Consider the following 20,479-nt stretch of genomic DNA (forward strand, 5'->3'; position numbering starts at 1 on the left):
TGCAAGAGAGAGACATTATGAATTGTCCACCCAAAACAAAGCCCTCCTGTATTAACCAACCACTGGCTCAACCTGTGTGCCTTCCACCAAGGGAGGTGCTCAAAGGAAAAATAAGATGCAGTAAACATGTCAGAATGGCTAAGGTTGCATTTCCTGGTTTGAGATAATCATTCACATGCCATGGAAGACTACTTTTATAAAGAACAGAAAAAGGAGGCAAATAAATAGCCAGCAAAAGTTGAAGTGCACACTGTACCTTTCCACTGCTCTGTCAGTGCCAGTGGCAGGGTTGGGGAAGAAGAAAGTGGGCAGTGCAGCATTTGTGGCAGCCGGGTTAGCAGATGGAATGTTCATCCACGAGACCATCGACGGGCGGCTTTGAGCAGGTCTGAGAGGAAATATATTGAAGGCAGAATTAACAATGAATTAACAGTGAACAGAATTTCCTATCGTACCACAATATTTTAATCTTTATGACTGGACAACCTGTTAGATCTTCAACTTCAAACCAAATCATATTGTCAAGCTGATTTTGCAGAAATGGCCACCGTATGATTCTGCATTCCTCCTTGGAAATCTTTCTCCTACATGCCCTACATCCTAAGCTAAGAAGAATTACCTGAGATGCATGACATAAGCAATAAAAAGGCAAAATTCCCTATTTCTTATCTAATAAAGATTGACAAAGTGAAACTGCATAGAGCAGGCTATTATTTGAGCTGCCACTCTGCCTTTACAAGTTTTGATGAATCTATTTAAAAATCTCCTCAGTGCATGTATGACTGGGAAGATTTCTAAAGAGGCTGCAGCTATTACAACATTGGGATCACGATGCTGGCTCTGGATTGAGATCTCCTTCACAGAGCTATGCAAACACTGCCTCAGTGGCTGCCATCACCAACACACTGCTCAAATACACATGAAGTTAATGGCTGAACACAAAGTTGACACAAGAGGAGAAGAAATAGCAGGCAAAATTTAAAACTTTTATTAGTAAACATACAAAGTTGTCCCCAACATGAAGGACGTTCCTAATTTCACACCTTAAAGAACTAAAGTGTTCCATCACTGGAAGGCTTTCTTTCACTGCATGGACAAAGCAACAAATAGTCCAAACACTGACTGTCAGCATGTCTTTGGAACAAAAATCTGGACTTCAAGCAGTTTCTAAGCAGAAACAGAATTAAAATCATTCACACACAGGAATCATTGCTCAGAAGTACTGACTTCCCAATACAACATTTATGCCTTTGTCTTACTCCAAGATTAACCTCTTAGACAGCATAAATCTGCAAAGTACCACCAAAACTAAGAATCCAGTCAAGAAGGTTTTCGTGGGGGTCTAATAAAGATGCATTGACCACAAGCAAAAAGAGGGATCAACAATCAGCCCAGTTATAATTGAAAATTTAAAAAAGAAAGCAGGAAAAGAAACTTAGGTAGCTGATTTTAATCTTATTGTACACTGGGATATTTAATTTCTAGAAGAAATTATCCCAATTTTTTGCTTTGCATAACATGATTTACAATCAAATTCAACTTTTAGAAACTCGTTCTCATAGCCAATATATCTCATAGTCATTCTAGCAATTACATAGTTAAGCAGACATTCATTTTGAGTATTAATTTTTAAATTTAGTACATTATAAAAGGGTGAATGTCACATTCCTTATTACAAGACAATGGCTTTTCCTTTGGAAATGTGGCAGACGGCATTTGAATAAAAACTGGAATTCACGGTTTATAAAACAGCATTCTTCAGTTAATTCCACTAGTGAAAATGAAACTTAAGCGTGCTGGAATCATAGCCAGAAGGGTTTATCAAAACATGGTCTGCTTTTAAAAATTATCACGTTTACCAAATAAGGGAAGGAATCATATGTATTAAACTGAATGATGAGCTGGATTATACTGACTAGAAACATATTTCATGCTTAACTTTGGGAAGAGGATATCCAGTCATCTTTTCTGCATGGGAATCTTCCACTGCACCATTTTTTACATCTTCCAATAATAACATACATTTAGGAATAACATCTACATAATTTTGGGGTTTTCTTTTACTTGAACTTGTCCTCTTCCTCCCATTTTTACCTAATAATTGAAAACTTTTCCTCAAATAAAACAAAAACCTTCAGCTAAAAGTGACTTAATTCAGAGACAAACCAAAAAAATAAACACCAGAATTTGGATCATCTTCTCTAAATACTGAGGAAAAAACAATTCTCAGTGGTACTGTAAAGTTTACAAAGTTTGCCAGAAAGTGAATTATTTCTTCATTATTCTCCACACATAATGTCTACATGCAGAATTAATTTTAACTCAGCAGGTGAACACAAAAGTTTTTCAAAAGTGAGTTTAAAAAAAGTATCCTACTTGCATAGACTGAACTCTTCTACTTAAAACAGTCCTGAGGCTTAAAGAAAAAATATTTTCCTTGTGCTCCTATTTATTAAATTCAAATCAGTCTCATGGCAGGGGGGTTGGAATGGGATGATCTTTAAGGTCCCTTCCAACCCAAACAATTCCATGATTCTGTGATTAAGACTGATGTTAGGCTCATTTCTGAAACCTGTAAAACTACTGAAAATAGAAAAATAACACTCCAAGTATATTGCCACAGGAGTATTAAAATGTCTTTAATGCAAACTATTCATAATTCAAGAATATTCTACCAAGTGGCCTTCTCTAGTGCACACCTCAGATGTGTGGTTTAATTTTCAACAAGTGATTATTAAACATTGCATTTATTAAATATTTCATTGATTGGTGCATCATATTAATCTCTGCAATTTACTCAATCAGCTCTAGAACAACACACACCACCTGCACCTCAGACACAGAATTAATGACTTCAAAGCAATGCTCAGGACAGAGAGGACACAAAAGGAACCCTCTGACCCAGGGAAGCATTGGTCATTCATAAGAATACTCGGAATAAATACCAGATGGCTTCTTGCTGAGACTTGGAGAGGAAAGAAAGAGGGGGGGAAAATAAAAGAGAAAAGGTGTGCACATAAAGGAAAAGAAGATGAAATTAAATGTTCAGCTCCATGCCATGGTATGCTAATTTCTCAAGTTAAAGAGACTCAACAAGAAGCATATTCTATCACCAAGTAAGACTACACTGTCCTTTACCAGACAGGATTATATAAAAGCATGATAAAATTGGCAGGTTTTCTACAAATTCTGAGCCACTCCAACAGTTCTAGTGGAAAAACACTCCAGAAGTACAGGTATGTGGAGTGCTGGGCTGCTCCCTCCCCCACTTTTTGATGAATTCCCTTAATACTTTTCAGCTGTAGGGAAAGCACTGCAGCAGAATTTGCCTGTCACTTTAGGCTGCTGGTTACCCAGCAAGAGATCATGCTCTACCAATCCAGCAGGAGACAAAAAAAACCAACACATTTTTTCAAAAGCAATAATTTCATCATGTTAAGAAGAAAGAAAGAAAAAAAAAAAGTTGATAGCTTTAACTATTAAGCCCATTCTAGAATTTATGGATTTGGTTGTGAGGGGTTCATTTTATTTATTGTACTTGGTTACCTCAGGAACCACTTAATTCTTGTTATTGAAACAGAAGGTTTTACTCAATAAGAAAAATAATTTCCAATGTTGTGGCATGTAAGCAACAAAAGATTAGATTTTATTGTTTTTTCCTTGGAAAAGTTCTTGTTGTAGCAAGGCTACCTTGCTATAGAGCTTTGCACACCTTGTTTATCAAAATGATGATATATTAGAAAGTATTGCTCGTGTTATCACAGAGCATCTCAACTTTAGGAAGGTATGTTGAAGAAATCCTTTCTCCTAAGGCTAAAATGAAGGCAATGCATTTCCTGTGGGTAGGAAAAAAATCCAAAAAGGCTGACATAACCATCTCTCTTTGAGGAAAAAATGCTATTGTCTAGCATAGTGAACGATGGGAAAAGGGGGCGGGGGGGGAACGGCTTTACTGAAAATAAGCTAGAGATTTTGTACTGATATTCAGAAAGAAACTTCTGAAAAAAAGATTTTATTGGATGTTTATCTGGCTGGTTCCTAAGGTAACACAGCTAAAGAGCAGCCTCTTATCTTGAGAGCAAGGAAGAGAGTCTGTGAAAAGAATCTACACTGCAACTCTTGAGAAAAAAAAGGGTTGTTTCATAGACAAGTTTGGCAGCGCCACGGCTGTCGCATCGCAGTGTCTGGCTGACAAACTCAATGAAAGCGTTCTTGAAAGGTTTCATTACAAAATGACAGTGTGTATCAAAGGGTGTTGGCTATTTCTGATCCTATATGCAATCCAACAGTGACCTCCAACACGTCTTCCTGCACGCTAAAAACCCCTGTGCCTTGGGGAGTGGGGAGCACAAAAATACATGGCCAAAATTCTAGAAATTGTAGCTACAGCAAAGCTGGAGACAAACAGAAGGCCAAAATTTCCCCATCTGTGTTCCCCCTGAAAAGAAACTCCATCCTCAAAATTGAAAGTATGTGACATGCACGCAGCATTTCTCAACCCTCATTTATACAGAGCACATCAGTCAGCACCGAAATAGAGGTTTTGTTAACTCCGATTGTGAAGTCTCAGTGAAGCAGCTAACACATTAGTGAAATGATCTTTCATGCCAGTCTGGTAAATCCAAAGCTAATGTCTACAGCAGCTGTCCCAAGTTAAAGCATTTCTAAATGATAATTCAGACAAAGCAAAAGTGAAGTATGTGCATCTATAAGCATAGAGCTCACTGCTGTTCCTTTCAGAAAAAAAAAACCAAACAATGAGAGGGTTGTGTTCCCTGGAAGCATGCAAATAAAATAACAGAAAAAAAAAAAAGTAAGAAGAAAATTTTAAAAAGGGAAACTTTAGCTCATCCCAGTGGTTGCATCCACACCTCTCCCTGCCCCAGGCACACACACCATTTACCCTGTTCTCACAGAGCAGTGCTGCTGTCAAGCTCACTGGCAGCCAAGGAGATGGCAAGGTCTGTTTTGTACGAGCCACGTGACTAAGTTATATTATGCCTGTCTCAAAGAAGCTGCAAAATGAGGGCTCTTGCTCTGCTTGCATAACGAAAGGGTACAAAAAGAAGTGCCTGCTCCGTTAAACCCGCTCTCAAAGTGCTGAGTCACTGGAGAGGTGGCAGCTGAAACAAAAACTAACTGCAGAATAAGCACAATGACCCAACAGCTGCTAGAGCACCTTCTTCGAATAAAATAGGATGATGACATTAGATATCATACAAAGTTTTCAAGACAGTGAAACCGAAGTCACTCATCATTTATGTAAAACTGCAAATTCACACCACTGCCAGAAAGTACAAAAAGGAAAGCATTACCATTTTAAGGAGACTAGACATGCAGTCTACTGATGTAGATATAACAAGGCTGATGGGAATTCATTCAGCAGTCAAACAAAATTAATAACTATCCCCAAGGCTTCTGTTATGTGCAGAACACCACTGTCTCTGCCCACCCTTGCCATCTGATGGCTCTTTTAACATCACTTTGCTCACCAGCAATTTGAACAGCTTGAGATTTCATGAAGAATGAGTAACTTCTTCCCAGTCTGGTCACAAAGACCCTGGATGCTGCGCAGCACAGATCTTGTCACCATTTTGGAAGTCTTTATGGATATCAAAAACCCCAAAACTAGGCCCACGGTGTAGCACTTATATACCATTGAGCTGGGTAACAGAATATTTTACTGTCAGGAGAACCAATTAAGCAAAATTCATAAAAATAGAAAAAAATACTGAATTATTTCATCTTCCATTAGTCCCTTGCATGTTCCTGAAAATCCATTTGCATTGGTGCTTCTGTTTCTCCTCTGGGCTTTGAGCACCTTTGGTATTTGGACTGTCACCTTTGGTATTTGGACTGTACCTTGCGTGCTCCTATAGAAGCATCCAAGGTGGGATTTCAGTTTGGAAACTATGAATCTTACTATTCTTAGCACAGAAATGTAATTGCTTTAACAAGCCCTGCACCCACCCACCCACCCACTAATGAAAATGTTTGAGGGACAGGAATGCTTTCCATCCTCTCCAATTGCAAAATCCCAAAGGCTTAGAAAGGGAAAGAAGAACAGACAAGATAAACAGACAGACAGCATAATCTTGAGGAAGGCTACTCCATATCCTGCATCATAACTTCATCCAGAACAACCATCAAAAGTCACCACGTTCCAGCTCCCTGGGAAACCCAAACACCCTGCAGTCTCAAATCCCAAAAATGAACTCTCCAGCTGAGGAACAAGACATTAGTTTTCATTATTTGAATGAAGAAGGGATTGCTCAGTAAGTGTAGGGGACTTCCAACAAAAAAGGTAAGACTGACCCAATTCTGAAAAGCCAGCACTGTGAGGGGTAAGTCTGTAAGGTCTGTAGATAAGCCCTGGCACAGGACATTGTACTGTAAGCACAAAGCAATCTTGTGACGAGGGGCCAGTTACAGCAACAAATCTTTCCTTATCAGAAAGAGGTCCTCAGAAAGATTAATTACAACACACAGCGAGCTGAGAGAATACCAAGTGTTCAGCTTTTTAGGTTCATTCTGAGGTCAAGTGAAAACAGACATAAGGCAGCCCACAGTATTTTAGGACATGACTTGTAAGCCACCTTTCGACAAATCAGTCATTGCAATAAGGGAAATCTGCACTAATCCATCAGAGGTGAGCTGCCATCACAGCAAAACTCTGGGAAAGGCTGAACAGGACAGGCCTCACATCAATAAATGATTCCATAAGTGAATTCTATAATCAAACCACAACAGCTGCAAAAGAAAGTTTCTCTCACCCTTTTAAATTTAATTACATCACTCCACATCTGATACTGCAACTTTGGCAATACCACCTCCTTCATTATAAGAAGACTTTAAATTACACTTTGTCTTTACTTGTTTAGGTATATTTATTAGCCACCAAAGTGTATATACCCAGTTTAGCTATCACTTATCTTTTGCATGTGAAAGCCATAGTGCAATAGGGTGAAAGTCAAACTTTGTACCACTAACTTTCAACTGCAGGTAAAAGGGAAGACTGACTATTGCTCCACAGTTCAAATGCAGTTTAAGAGCTACCCATAACCCCTTCTAATCCATGTTTGTAAACCCAAGACCACCACTATTACCAAAACAGTTTGGGGACTAGCTTAGAAAGGCTATCCAGCCTCTTAGTATCTGAAATCCTGAACTCTTAGGAAACTACACATTTTGAACTATTAAAAATTTGAGTTTCATACACCACAGGAATAAAAATCTGAGTGATTAAGCTGCATATTTTCCAGTGCCAATCAGGAAGGCACTGAAAGTAATGTCAGGGCCACATCCTCCAGCAAAAAGCTATGAAGCCTCTTGAAGAAGAGATGTGGCAGGCCTATTTACTTTTTGGGTAAATGCAATAGGAAAACCAGAAACTCTGTAGGACAGAGTCTGTATGGACACTTAAATCAGAGAGGAAAAAGGAAGAATGCAAATCTGTGGTTAGCATTAAACTGAGACTGCTGTTGCTGCTCTACCTTAAAGGGAAAAAAATGTCCATACTAGTGGAGAGCAATCCTTTACCTAGCTCAAAACTCTAATTATGAGTTTATGTTTGAGATCACCTTGTGCAAAGCATCCTTGCAGAGAAGGTATTTTCAAAGAGTACATGCTTATGACACAGTGCTCCATCAAGTAGAAGTGGTAATTTGCCCATCCTAGGCTATTTGGAGTTTGAATCCTGTGTCTACAAAAACTACTCTGTAACTTAGTGATTGACAGGGGGAAAAAAAAAAAAGCTGTGTTCTACCATAGAGTGTATGTAAAAATAAAACATATTTATTTTTAGTATTTGGTTCTAGATGGAAGTGTGAAGATAAAAATAACTTCAGGAAAAAGGTTAAAAAAAGTTTAGGGTGCATGATAGTCTTAAAGCAGCAAACTCAGGTCTCCACTGAGAACCCCTGCCAAGCATCACCCAAGTCTCTACTCACCCCTACAGCAGCACATGACAACACAGGACATATGTCTGATCCACACAGATCTTTCAGAGAAAATCTAGCATCAGGCAGACACACACTCACAGACATGAAAACCAACAGCTTAACGGGGCTTCAAAATGGCACATATGTGAAACATCACCTTCGAGTTACACCGTATGCACAGCACATCTTTACATACTGACATGACAATTGAGCAGCCAGGGCTTTGTGAGATATTTCAGATTGGTGGCAAAGCCCTTGCTCTCTCAGCTTCTCTCACCACTCTGGCCATGAAGCCCCTCCTAGAGCCCACCAGGAGGTGAGGGTGTATTTGCCTCCGTTTGGTGCTCACCTCACCATGCTGGAAGCTGGAGTTCCTTTTGTTTTGGAAGGTGGGACAAGGAAAGGGCATGCATCACAAAAATCTCTGCCAGGAAACATCATGGTGACAACAGCTATCATTCTGGAAAAAACAAGCTTCTTTTTTGAAAACAAATTCCACAAAAAGTATTCTTGTTACCCATCATGTACTCTTGCTTAAAGCAAACTACTGGTATAAACCAGCTCTTGGAATATCTGACACATCTTGACCCACAATGCAACATCCTCCCCCCGGGAAACACTGCAAGCAACTCTTCTGCCACAAAGAAGTCACCATCACCTTGTTGACTGCATAACTCCAGAGTGATCGATCTCCTACAAGTAACACCCATGTGTTACAAACATCAGCAGAAACTTGAGAAACCGGATCCTCTGGTATAATTCCATCTCCCCTAGACTCAGTATGGCATTTGTTGTAGCTCAGTGAACACCTGCAATACCATTTGAGAGATGATACTGAGGGTTTAAGAATTGATTTTGTCCCAGTTTGGCTCAAAATACAAAACATTTTGAAATCCTGCACAAACAGAAAGAGGATTGTTCTTCACCCAGTTCTAAGGATTGGTCCAGTTTATGAGCATAGTCTACAACCCACAGCCAGTGCTACATTTCCTGGAGCTGTGTGAGCTACCAGAGGTACATTCTGCCATTACTATACTGGGGTTGCTCTGTGTTTTGGTTTGGGTTTTATTTGTTAAGGCAGGGCCCCCTGAGTCATCCAAACTAGAAGGGGAAGAGAAGCCAACTCAGGGTGAGAAAGTAGAGGAAAGAATGTAGCGTACACAGACTACTCTGTCACTGTCCAGGCTTGTCACAGAGGTAGCTCTTAAGTAAACTTCACAGACAGGCAAGTGGAAGAAAGAAACTACTTTTGACAAATAATCTAAATGCACATACCATACACCTTTATTTTCTTCCCTTCCAAAGGGAACTCTAAGTAGTTTCCAGTGGAGCAGAAAACCTCAAGCCACCAAGTCAGGTTTCCAAAACAGCAGTGCAGTATAATTTTTGATGAAAATTAACAAACGCAAAAAAAGATGCAATATTCCTTCAAACACCTGAAGTTCCCAAACTCTCTGGATAAAAACCAACACTCCTTTTATTCTCTGAAGTGGCATTATCAATGTTCTGCTAACTCTGTGTTCCTTAATTAGCTTTCACTGATTTTATACCAGCTACATCTTTTCCACACATGCACCTCTCTTTGGTAAGTACAACTTACTGCTAATTCTACCCACTTCTAGAGGATAGTACAAGAGGATAAGGGAAGAGTAACTTCAGACCTCTACTGAAGAAACAGCATTTACAGAAAATACCTATAAATCTGGAATTCTTTCAATACATATGAGAGAAAAAAAATTATTCTAGTTAATAAACTCTCAAGTCAGTAGTTAATTATTATCAATTATTCTATGACTATCTATATATTCTCATGTGTTACATACACCTGCACATATATTTTACACTTGTTTAATCACCAGAGCAGGCTACTCAGAATGCTATTATGGAAAATACTTGTAACAGATCTTTTCTCCAGACCTGCTCCTTCCACTCTTCTTGGCACTAAAGGCTGGAAAACTTTGTCTTGATAGCTGTTAAAGTCTGAATGAATAGCAAACCAGAGAATTCAATTCAAGTTCAAATCTGATTTAAAAACAAGTTATGGTCAGCTTTTTGTGTATCAAACATGAATACGTACTGGAGAGATAGGACTAGCATTTCAATATCAATTTCTGCTAAATTTAAGTAATGCTCAAAAACTGAACATTTACAGCACCTACTGAAAGTGACAGACTGCACTTCCATTGGAAACCAGGCATCGAATTTGTTAAGAAGAGATTAAAAATGATAATGTTCTTAGACAATAGCATCTGAGCACACACTCATTGCAGTGTGTTTATCCAAACCCAAAACTGGGCCCCAAATCTTAATAATATGACATCTAAGTGTAGCTTAATGCTTTCTTGAAATACAACTAGGGTAATACATCATATAGAGAATAACTTATATCTTCACTGGTTAAATTAAAAAAAAAAAAATTAAAACCATGTAAAATTTTATACAGGTTACCAAAAGATGAACTAGGGTTCAATGGAACAAGATCGTTTTTTTCCTACAAGCATTCAAGCTCCACCACAACATACAAACACATCTTTTTGTAGCAGAACAAAACAAAGACAGTTATATGCAATTTGTAAAAATCACTCCTCACCAATCTGAAGAGGGAAATGTGTTTCACAATCATACTAGTGGAAGCATCCTTACTTAATATTCAGTTACTTACAGATGTGCTGTCCAGCCTGCAAGATCTCCGCTGTCCGTGATAAGGTGATTTCCATCCAAGAGCCCAGGGGGGCTGCTGGAGAAGGCAGGTGTCGGAGACTGGGAAGAAAGAGAATCCATGCTCCCAGTTGGGGTGTCTTCTCTGGGAGAGCTGTGACTGTCAGCTAGAAAAGAAGAACACAAGTCAGAAAGCTACTCAAGGAATCATCTCATAAAGCAAAAGAATCTGCCTTGGAGATAACGTCCTGAAATATGTAAGAGAAGAAACCTTACTGTCACATCTCCACAATGTATTTTGGAGGATAAGCAATCTCCCAGTATTTCCCCAAAAGGTATCATTGCACAGTTTCACCCACTGTTCTCTCCAGGCTTTCTTCACATACAACATATTCCCAATCCCCTTTTCTCAGTATGTGTTTTATGTGAATGAAATGCTAAATTTTGGGGAGATATTTTTAGACAAAGGCATCACTGCATATAAGAAAATAGTTTAGGATATGCACATTTGCAATGTCTTCCTGAAAACACAGTCTCTAAAGATAATTTAACACACATTTGAGGAAATGATTGCTCTCAAATACAATAAGCACAGTCTTCCCAAACATGAAACAATGACATTTAGAAAGGTCAGAATAAGCAAGAGATCTCTAACAAACACATAATACCCAAGAATGTTACTTTTATTACTCTTTTTTAATGGTGTTACTTTCAAGAGAGCTCATTGTATTCTGATCTACTATTTGTTTCCATAGGCTACTCTTAGGATATCACTTGAGAGGCAACATATTGAGATATGATTGATTAGGAAAACATTACAGGAATACCATTCCTATCCCAAGGACAGTAAGATAAAGTTACCAATGTGTCACAGCAGTCACTGCAAACCCTGCTGACACATCAAGACAAACAGCACGTTCTTCACTGAAAGCTAACCTTCACCCACATAGCTTTTCCCTTTCAGTCTTTACTTTTTTAAACATCTGCTGTACATTTCATAAATTCTAAAGGAGGTGCGTGAAGTGAGGATGTTTGCAAACATTGAAGTATCCAGCACAGCTAAGCCAGCAGTCTCAAATGGGGCCTGTAGCTGCTTTCAATATATTAATATTTAACAGTAATAAAGATCAATTCCAGCCACCCTTTACAAGGCTCCCAGCATCCTTTCCTCTGTCCACCCTACTCCCAGTAGCACTCATGAACACAACCCACAGGCCTGCCAAATAACACCACCAGAAAAATCTAGAGTGGATTAGATACCACTGCCCCCCAGTCTTTGTTAGAAAGTTCTGCTCTTTTGGAGCCAAAACTTTTTTGGTAAAAAAATTAACAACTAAGTCCTAACACAGCATAAAAATAATATAATCAAAAGCTGTTAAAATATTATGCTTGCTTGACAAGCTGTATCTCCTATATACAGTAATACACAAGATGAAGTCCTGTACAACATTACTTTCTAAGTCTAAATGAATTAACATCTGCTCGGGGAGCAACTGAGCTTACTTCTACTCCATCAAGATAAGCAGTACTGTTGCAATGATTTCTTTCATTTGTTATTTTTTTCCTAATTAACTAAAAGTGCAACACCACAACAAAAAAATGTGGACAATGAAAAGCCCCCCTTGCTGGATAAAATCCTTCTCACAACCCTGTTACAGCCTCAGCCAGCTCAATTCCTCCTGCTACAAAAGCTTGAAGTTAGCAAAGCCTTCAGCTGCTTCCCCAGCCCTCTTGTCCTTCCCTCCTCCCAGCAGCTCTCAGAGAACAACCTCCCTAGAGAGTAAAATGACGTACAACGAAAAACAGTGAAATGATAAAAGTGATCATCTGGAAATTTCTCCCCAAGCAGCTGCTAATTTAAGGATCTAAATTAGCCCATAGTACCAAAGTGTGATATGCTTTGAGGGGGAAAACATTAACCTGGGAAAGTGAGTCACTTGCACTGTGGCCCAATCCTGCTCACCTGGCACCTCCCCACGGCACCAAGGCCACGGTGCTGCTGCCTAACATTTACATAATATGAGAATCACAGGAGTGTCAGGTAAAAACTAAATAATTACATCTCATTTGCAGATGTATGTGTCACAGTGATAAACATCTGGAAGATCAGACAGTGGTATTGCAACCTTACTTCATAAATTCCTTAGAACTAAAGTCCTTTTAATCCATCACAGTTTCTTTTCAAAGCAGTAGTAGTAGCACAACCTAGATTATCAAACTACATACACTGTATCAGAAGGCCATATTTACCTCACCCATTCACTTAGCATTACTAAAACACAGTAAAAATTGATATTAATCTAGTTTTTTTAATAGTACAAATACGACCAATTCACAGCACCTCCCTATAGAAAGCAGAGGATATTCTGTTGAATTGTTTCTCAGAACACATAGAAGAAATAAAAAAAAACCCATAAAACAAAAAAACCAAAGCCACTAAACACTTCAGTCACGCACAGCAGAGTCAACATTGGAGACTGTAGTATACAGGCAATTATGTTTGACATTATCATAAATTAAACTGTGTGTTAAATCTTTCCTCGAGTTTTACTTCTTCCTTCCTGAGCCAGTGTTTTCTCACAGTCTGTACTGCATGGCACTTGCAAAACTAAGATTAGGTTTTTTAACACTAAAAAAAAATTTAGATATTTGAACAGGAAAACGCATGCTAAATTCTATGGGACTAAGTAAAAACCCTCTAAAAACATGTTCAAAGACACTTTACATTTCTGATGTCTTCAATTATCTCCTTTTGTAAAGTAAAACAATATTTTTATTCAGGAAGAGGCAATTCTGTGTAACTGCAAACACAGATGACTAAGACCACCTAGCACATTTTCATGACTAAAAACAATATGTGCTCCAAACCTAAGTCTTCAAAATATAGGGTCATTGCTATGATTTCAACAGCACAAAGATCTCACCCTCTATGTCAGTGCCAAAAGTTCTGCTAACTTCAGAAATTATAGTAACTCCTGTACATGGCAGAGGCCATACAACTGTGCCTCATTATCTCTTTATTCAGCTTCATAAACTGCTTTTGATTAATGCCCATCTCACATTGGGGTCAAACTACATCGTCCAAATAGTCATTGTCTGAAAACATCAGTAGATGATAAAGGGAATGAAGAATCAATTGGTTACTAATTAACATACTTGCCAATCAATGCATGTACCTTCACTTTGTTAGGCCTTACTTTCAGGCATGACCCATGTAATATGCACTACTAATTATTATATTACCTCTCCTATCAGGTTTCTGTGCTGTGTGACAGTATTTCAATGATCTCCTTTTGAAGTTTAACACTGAATCTCTTACTTCTGCAGCTGTGGAATCACACATCTATTTGATAAAGCTGTTACAATTTCCCAGTGTTCTCTCTGAAAAGGCTACATCAGATGTGATTCTGTGGGGTTTTGCTGTGGTTCCATCAGGACGACACTAAGCGTTAATTCCACTGCTTACTCCTACTCATCAATCCCGTTTGCACATCCAGGGCTGGCACTTGTTTTTGCCATGGCTTTAAATTAATATTATGATGAGCTGATTGCCCTCTGTGACCAACAGACTAAGCAGAGTCATTGTTTCTAAGGATGTGCTCCATTCTGTAACTTTGGGCTATATTTTCCCTCTAAAATCTGTACATTTGTTTCTCAATACAACCAGGTTTATTTTGTTTGAATGGCTGCAGCTTAGCACACAACCACAACTCCTACTGCCTGTCATTATTTGCAATTCTGCTTTGTCCCATGTGCAAATATATCATCAAAGATTAGTATTTACCTTTCCAAATACTGCTACTCCATTAGCATCCCTCCAGTTGCTTCAAACTTCTTCAGCAAGCTACAAGATGTTTTAAAAATTAACATTGCCAAGCTATACAACCCCATGACTAGAGACCTTTTTTCAGACAAGTTAGGTGACTTTGCATTATTCAAAATATTCACCTAGCAACAGGCCTACCTGTGAGCATTTCTGGTTGATCACACATTGATTATCGTAACTAAGTTCTTTTGGACACTTCTTCAAAACTCGTAACACACATTTACTTCTAGCTATTTCCTCTTTTCCCAACCCCCTGCCCTCATCCTATATTTTGCTCTGTAGAACCAGTAAAGATGCTAAGCTGCTGGAAAGCTGCCTTTTAAGTTTTGACATGGTTTGTTTCTTAAAGTGTGTGTTAAGGACATTGCTGGAACTGGAATCAGCTTTATGGGTTTCCTTTTACTTCAGAAGTCAGGGGCTCCTAATATTGATAGTCTAGTATTTTTTACTGTTTCTCTCCTCTCACTCCTCTTTATCTCCAGCACTGTTCTCCAGTGAGCAGCATTGTCAGGTCTCCAACTTCTATGAAAACACTGACTGACACATTGGACTGAAAGGTCCTTTCTAAGAGGAGCTCCAGAAACTTCCTATTCTTCTTTCCTACCCCTTGAATTCTGATGAGCTCTTACCTTATAAAACATGCAAGATGTGATTTCCTTTAAAGCTCATATATATTATTCCTTGAGCATACAGTTTGGTGTTCCTGGTGCCTTCACCTTCTCCTTCTAAAAATGTCAATCCCCTTCCTTTTTCTATCCTATTATACTCATTTTTAGGTGCCAAAGAGTGCCTGAACAGATGAAGGACATGAGGGTTCTCAGTACAAAAGCAGTAAGTCTCTATGACATCTCACAAATTTCTGTCAACATTCCAGCCATCAACTCTTCACCTTTCCTTCATCATATTTGTGGGAAGACTCTGAGCTCAGCTTGGCCATCTTTCTGGAGCTGCCATCAAGCTGCTTCTACAATTCACGTCCCCATCCTACGCAAATAGGTGTAAGATCCAATTTTACTCTCAAGAGAGTTAAAAACTTGTTTCACATTCTCACCACCTTTTGCATACTATTTTAATTTTTTGACTGCTTGGATCCTTTTAAACTGTCATGTAAATTATCTTCTTGTTTCACTGATCTAATCACAACACTCATCCAAGCCTTTGAGCTTTCACTGTGCCTCTGCAACAGACACCCTCTGCTTTGCCTTTATGGCTGTTCATCGTTCAGACCAGCCCCATCTAGAAACTAATAAATATCTCAGGCTGATCCTAACAGTTCACTGGTATATCCAGCTGGTACTACTTACCCTTCAGTTTCTAACCCAAATATCCTTCCTCCCTTCCCTGCCTTGTGTCACCCTTTTTCATAATGATAGATACCCAAAAAGTACCTGCACAGACTAAGACCTACCTCACCCAGCTGTTCTCTAGCAAATACATAAACCCTCAATTCCTTTTGCCTTTTATCTGGAGGAGTCTCAGACAGTAAAGGCTCTCAGACCCTCCTTACCAGCAATCTGAACTCAGCTTCTACCTAACTGAGCATGACATGTCTCCCCACTGCCTTTTTTTCTCCTTTTTCCATCTGGCTAGTCTAAGAATATTTTTTGTTGGCATTCAAAGTTGAAAAAAAAACCCTGAAATACTTTGGCAATGTCAATAGTCAGATCCTTACTTTACTCTGAGAATTCTAAATAAGAAAAAAGCATTTGTATTAAGAACCATGAAAAGCAGAGAGTTAACACTATCAATTGCTTGCTTAAGTGAGAGAGTTTTCTTCCAACTTCAGCTTAAGTAAACTGATGAATTACATGCTTTAATGTTAAAAGCAAGACTAATCTATAATGTCAACAGTATAGGCAACAATGCCTATAGTTTAAGGGTAACCAAAGAATGAAAACAGTTTATGGAAGAGAATTTTTCTGGAGTAAATGAGGAATATGTGATTGTTTTTGTTGAGATACACAGATTAGATCAAACAGAACTGTCATATATGTTTTAAATGGTCATTGCATAGGCAAATCATGGTAAAATAAGAGGATAAAAATCCGTCTTATTGACTTCAACACAAACAGGCTGAGTCATAGACAAGGGATGATGGGGAGAATTACTGTGGAGAGTACGCTGAAGATGTTGCCAAACCCCTGTTGCCACCTTCAAGTCTGACATTTTGTGCATCACGAGGTGGGGAAGCAGCAGCTGCACTGCTGTGCAGCCACCCATCCTCCCCCATCAGCATCACAGCTGCATCCCGCTCTGAGATAACAAACACGCGTTCCCCATAAATAGCTAACTTCTCACCATAATACAGAAGTTCAACCAAGTAGAAAGTAGCTTTGGGGGTATGTACTATGCTTTCATTTTAACAGGAACCTCATAGATCAGAGATAGAAAAGAAATATTGGTATCATAAATATCCTTGATCAAGCAAGTGCTTAGTTCCAAGTGTTAGATCTTCAGCATCTACAGAAAACAGATCCAAAAAACATAACCAAAGTTGCCTCACACAGTTAATAAATCTTTAAATGATGCCATGAAACAACATACCAACTACTCTGGAAAGGATTCAGTAATTCCATTGGAGAAATTTTTCTGTGATAGAGTGATCAGAGGACTCTGCAGTCAAGAAAAGCTTTTTTTTAGATGCAGGGCTGCACCCTTTATTCACTATTTAAAGTACTACTCATCCTGTGGTAAATCACACCAAACACCAGGTGAACTCAGACATTCTTCTTCTACTTCAATTTTCTTTTTAAAGTTTTCTGAATTAATGAAGCCAAGTCATCTGTTTCTGAGTAAATTAAGAAATTGTGTGCTTTTATTTGTCATGCCACTAAAACTGGTCAATTGTTTATTACTCACCTCCAGACCACAGAAAGTGTGCTTTTTAAACATGTTTCCAAATCAAGGTAAAACCTTGACTGAAAGCTAATAGTGACCTATTGTTTGGTTAAAAAAGCAATCATAGTGAATGCTAAAACTAAACAAGTTATTTCACTGCTCCTGAATAATGGGTATTTTGGAGCTCAGATTCTTGTAAATGCTCAGAAAAATAGATTTGTATTACCACATTCCATTATCCAAAAGTACCCATTAATATCCCCAGCGTGTAGCAAATCCTGTACACCGCAGCACTGCCCTGGTATGGAGTTAGTTCTTACATAAATTTAGACATCATAGACTCATCCAGCCTAAAGCCAGCAGAGCAAATGGACAGCAGACAACCCACAGCCCATCAGTTTCATGCTGTCACACAGAACACATGCAGCACGAATCAGATCCCTGCGCCAGCTACTTTTTTCTCTCGGACAAAATAATTAACACAATTACTCAAGCTTACTAGAGTTTTTCCCTAGATAAAGACCAACTTTGATATATTTTTCAAATGTGTGCATGTAGCAGCATGTGTACTTTAGGCACAGAGTAGCTTTCCTGTAGAAAGGCGGTATTTCCCAACTCCATAGTGGTTCTGATACGTCAGAAAAAGGAGGAAGCCTTGCTAGACAGAATTTGCCTCAAGACTGGATGATGCAACTCAAGAACTGTAGCTGAAAAGGCCACAAGATGTTTGAGTTGGGGCTAGGAAAGGGAAAGAAATGTGCTCATCTGCAAATTACTTAGGGGCAAATGGAGTTTGGGGACCATCATCTTGTCCTGGCCTCCTCCTTTTTGATATTTTTTTGTCCACTTTTAAAATGCAAAGTTCAATTTTAAACAAGCATCTTTCTACAGATACACTTACCCCATATCATTAAACAATTAATATCCCCCTTACTGCAGGTCATCTCTCAAAATTCAGAAGAAATACCGCTTAGATTATTTTACATCAATAAAATCCCAAAGACATGTAGCCTTTTGCTGAGCAAGCTAAAACGGGTAAAGAATCCCAATTTATTCCTCATGCTGTGGAAAAACAGTTCAAGACAGAGTCACAGATACAACGTTGGGATGTTAATTATATCACATAATTAAATTTTGAAGCACAACAGAAATCAGATACAAGCCTGCAGAGGGGTTCCTCTTTTGATTTGTGTACACCATGATAACAAGAGCAGCATCTAAACTCAAAAATTACTCGTTTTTACCAGAGCTGGCTTGGCAGGAAACCACACATGATCTCCAGCCTTACCAGGCTGGCCAGATGCCAACCAATTTCATGGCTGAAAAATGCAATGATGAAAAGCTACTGCCTGAGAACTTTGACAAATAGTAAGATAAATAGACTGTCCCACTGCTTTCATAGCTTTTTGGTAGCACTGAGGTTGGGTTTCCACCAGGCCAGGCAACATTAACCTATGATCCAGCCCTTTATTGAAACATACAGTGGAAGACCTCTGGTCTCATCCATAAGAATGAGAACTGTGAAAAACCAGAGCAGATCAAAAAGGGGTACAACCACCAGGCCTGAAAGTTCCCTAAGTCAGAAGCACTTGTTAAATACCAGCAAAACCTCCAAGTACATGAAAATATTCTTCCATGTTTCCTTTTCTGTTTTGCTGGCAATTCAGGCACCAATCAGCTGGAAGATGTGTCTGTAAGGGTTCTTCCACCCCCAAGAGGTAAGGTGTTCACAAGCTCTTTCCCTGAGCTATCAGAGATAACATCATGCTGTTGTTTCCTTTTCTCTTGCTATTTAACTTGCTTTACTTGCAATTACTTCCTCTGACTTCTTAAGTTTCTCACCAATAATTCCACAACTTGGCCAATGACAAGGACTAACAGCTACCACATTGTGTATGTGATGGGTCTCTCGCAAGAAAGCCACTCTGAAATATTTTCACTATGCTGCTGACACTTGGCTGTGCCTCCTTCTTCATTTTGTTCACCTCTCTCCTTTACTCCTAACAGTGACTCCAGTAGAGGAACGGATCAAGAGGGATACCTATTGCTTATTTAAAAAGCTACTGAAAATAAGATAAGCATCCCTTAGGGGAAGTTTTGTCAGTTGTTTCAATTGAACATCGAGGTGACAGGTTTGTTGATCTCCCCTAAGAACACCTTCAATCTCCCTGTTGGTTCAGCAAGTCGCAAGAACAGCTAGGAAGGGAAGAAGCAACAGTAACGTAATTCACCTTGCTCTAAGTGCAACTTTCAAACAAAGAAAACAGAAAATTAGAGAGAAAAAGAAGAGCAAATAGGACAAAAGCTTCCAGAACAAGAATATATGTTTTTGTGACCGAATGAAAAACACTGATGGAGTGGGAGCAAAACAAGAAGAGAAACATTTTCTAACTTGCATATCAGCCTTATAGAAAGTCCACCAGCTCTCCCCTGCAAGATCTTCTCTGCTATCCTTGTCAGCAGTGAAGAGAAGCAAGAGCATCCCATGTGTGGACACCCCTAATTCAGTGAAATGCACGTTCTCATCCATAGGAAGGTGACTGAAGAGCTGAACAGCTACAAGTCTTTGTTCTACTTACGCTCTTGTGTGCTGGGTGAGAGAATTTACTTTTAGTAACAGAGGTTGGCCAGGGCACAGCTGGCATGGAGCAAAGATACGTCAGTGACTTCCATGCCTGGGATTAATGGCTTTCAGCATGCCAAATTGGCCTTCTTACAGCATTATGTTGCCCCTGCATGTCTGTGTGCAGAAGGTAGAGAATTAAAGAGATGAAGGATTATTACAGGAGATCAGAGATTTTTAATAATGTCTGGCCTCAAGGAAAGACTGACCCATTCTACTGACTTCCCCATTCCTTCTTTAAACTCAGATTCTAGTTTTAAGTCTACTGAAGTTCCCTACCCCTGCCCCCTGACTCCTGTTGTATGTATGTGTGTGAACACGTGGATGTGTTTACTTTGAACATTTCTACAGCCTCTAGATTTCTTACACTGAAAGCAGACAAGCACTGGCAATGACACTAAGGCAATTCTCACACCAACCATGAAGATCTGATACACCTCATTCAAAAAGATGGAAAAGTTAGGAGATGTTTACTACATCATGACACAAATTGGATTTTTGGTAACAGTGCAGCAAGTAGACCGTAGCAAGTAGATTACTCACAGGGATAAATGGCCAGATAATGTATTGTGTATGCAAGGTATGGACCAAAAT

The 20,479-nt window shown here is 39.0% G+C and overlaps 1 protein-coding gene across 2 annotated transcripts in view; it reads right to left on the reverse strand.

Annotated features, from left to right (window-relative positions):
• ARHGAP10 (Rho GTPase activating protein 10) overlaps nucleotides 1-20,479 on the reverse strand; it is a 139,936-nt gene that overhangs the window by 9,278 nt on the left and 110,179 nt on the right. For both annotated transcript variants that reach the window (XM_069012834.1, XM_069012832.1), the window contains 2 exons: nucleotides 10,603-10,765; nucleotides 257-388 (listed from right to left, as the gene is read on the reverse strand). In XM_069012834.1, coding sequence (XP_068868935.1) covers nucleotides 257-388; nucleotides 10,603-10,765 — 295 coding nt within the window. The remainder of the gene's footprint in view (nucleotides 1-256; nucleotides 389-10,602; nucleotides 10,766-20,479) is intronic.

Source organism: Aphelocoma coerulescens, chromosome 4, assembly GCF_041296385.1.
Source record: "Aphelocoma coerulescens isolate FSJ_1873_10779 chromosome 4, UR_Acoe_1.0, whole genome shotgun sequence".
NCBI lineage: Eukaryota > Metazoa > Chordata > Aves > Passeriformes > Corvidae > Aphelocoma > Aphelocoma coerulescens.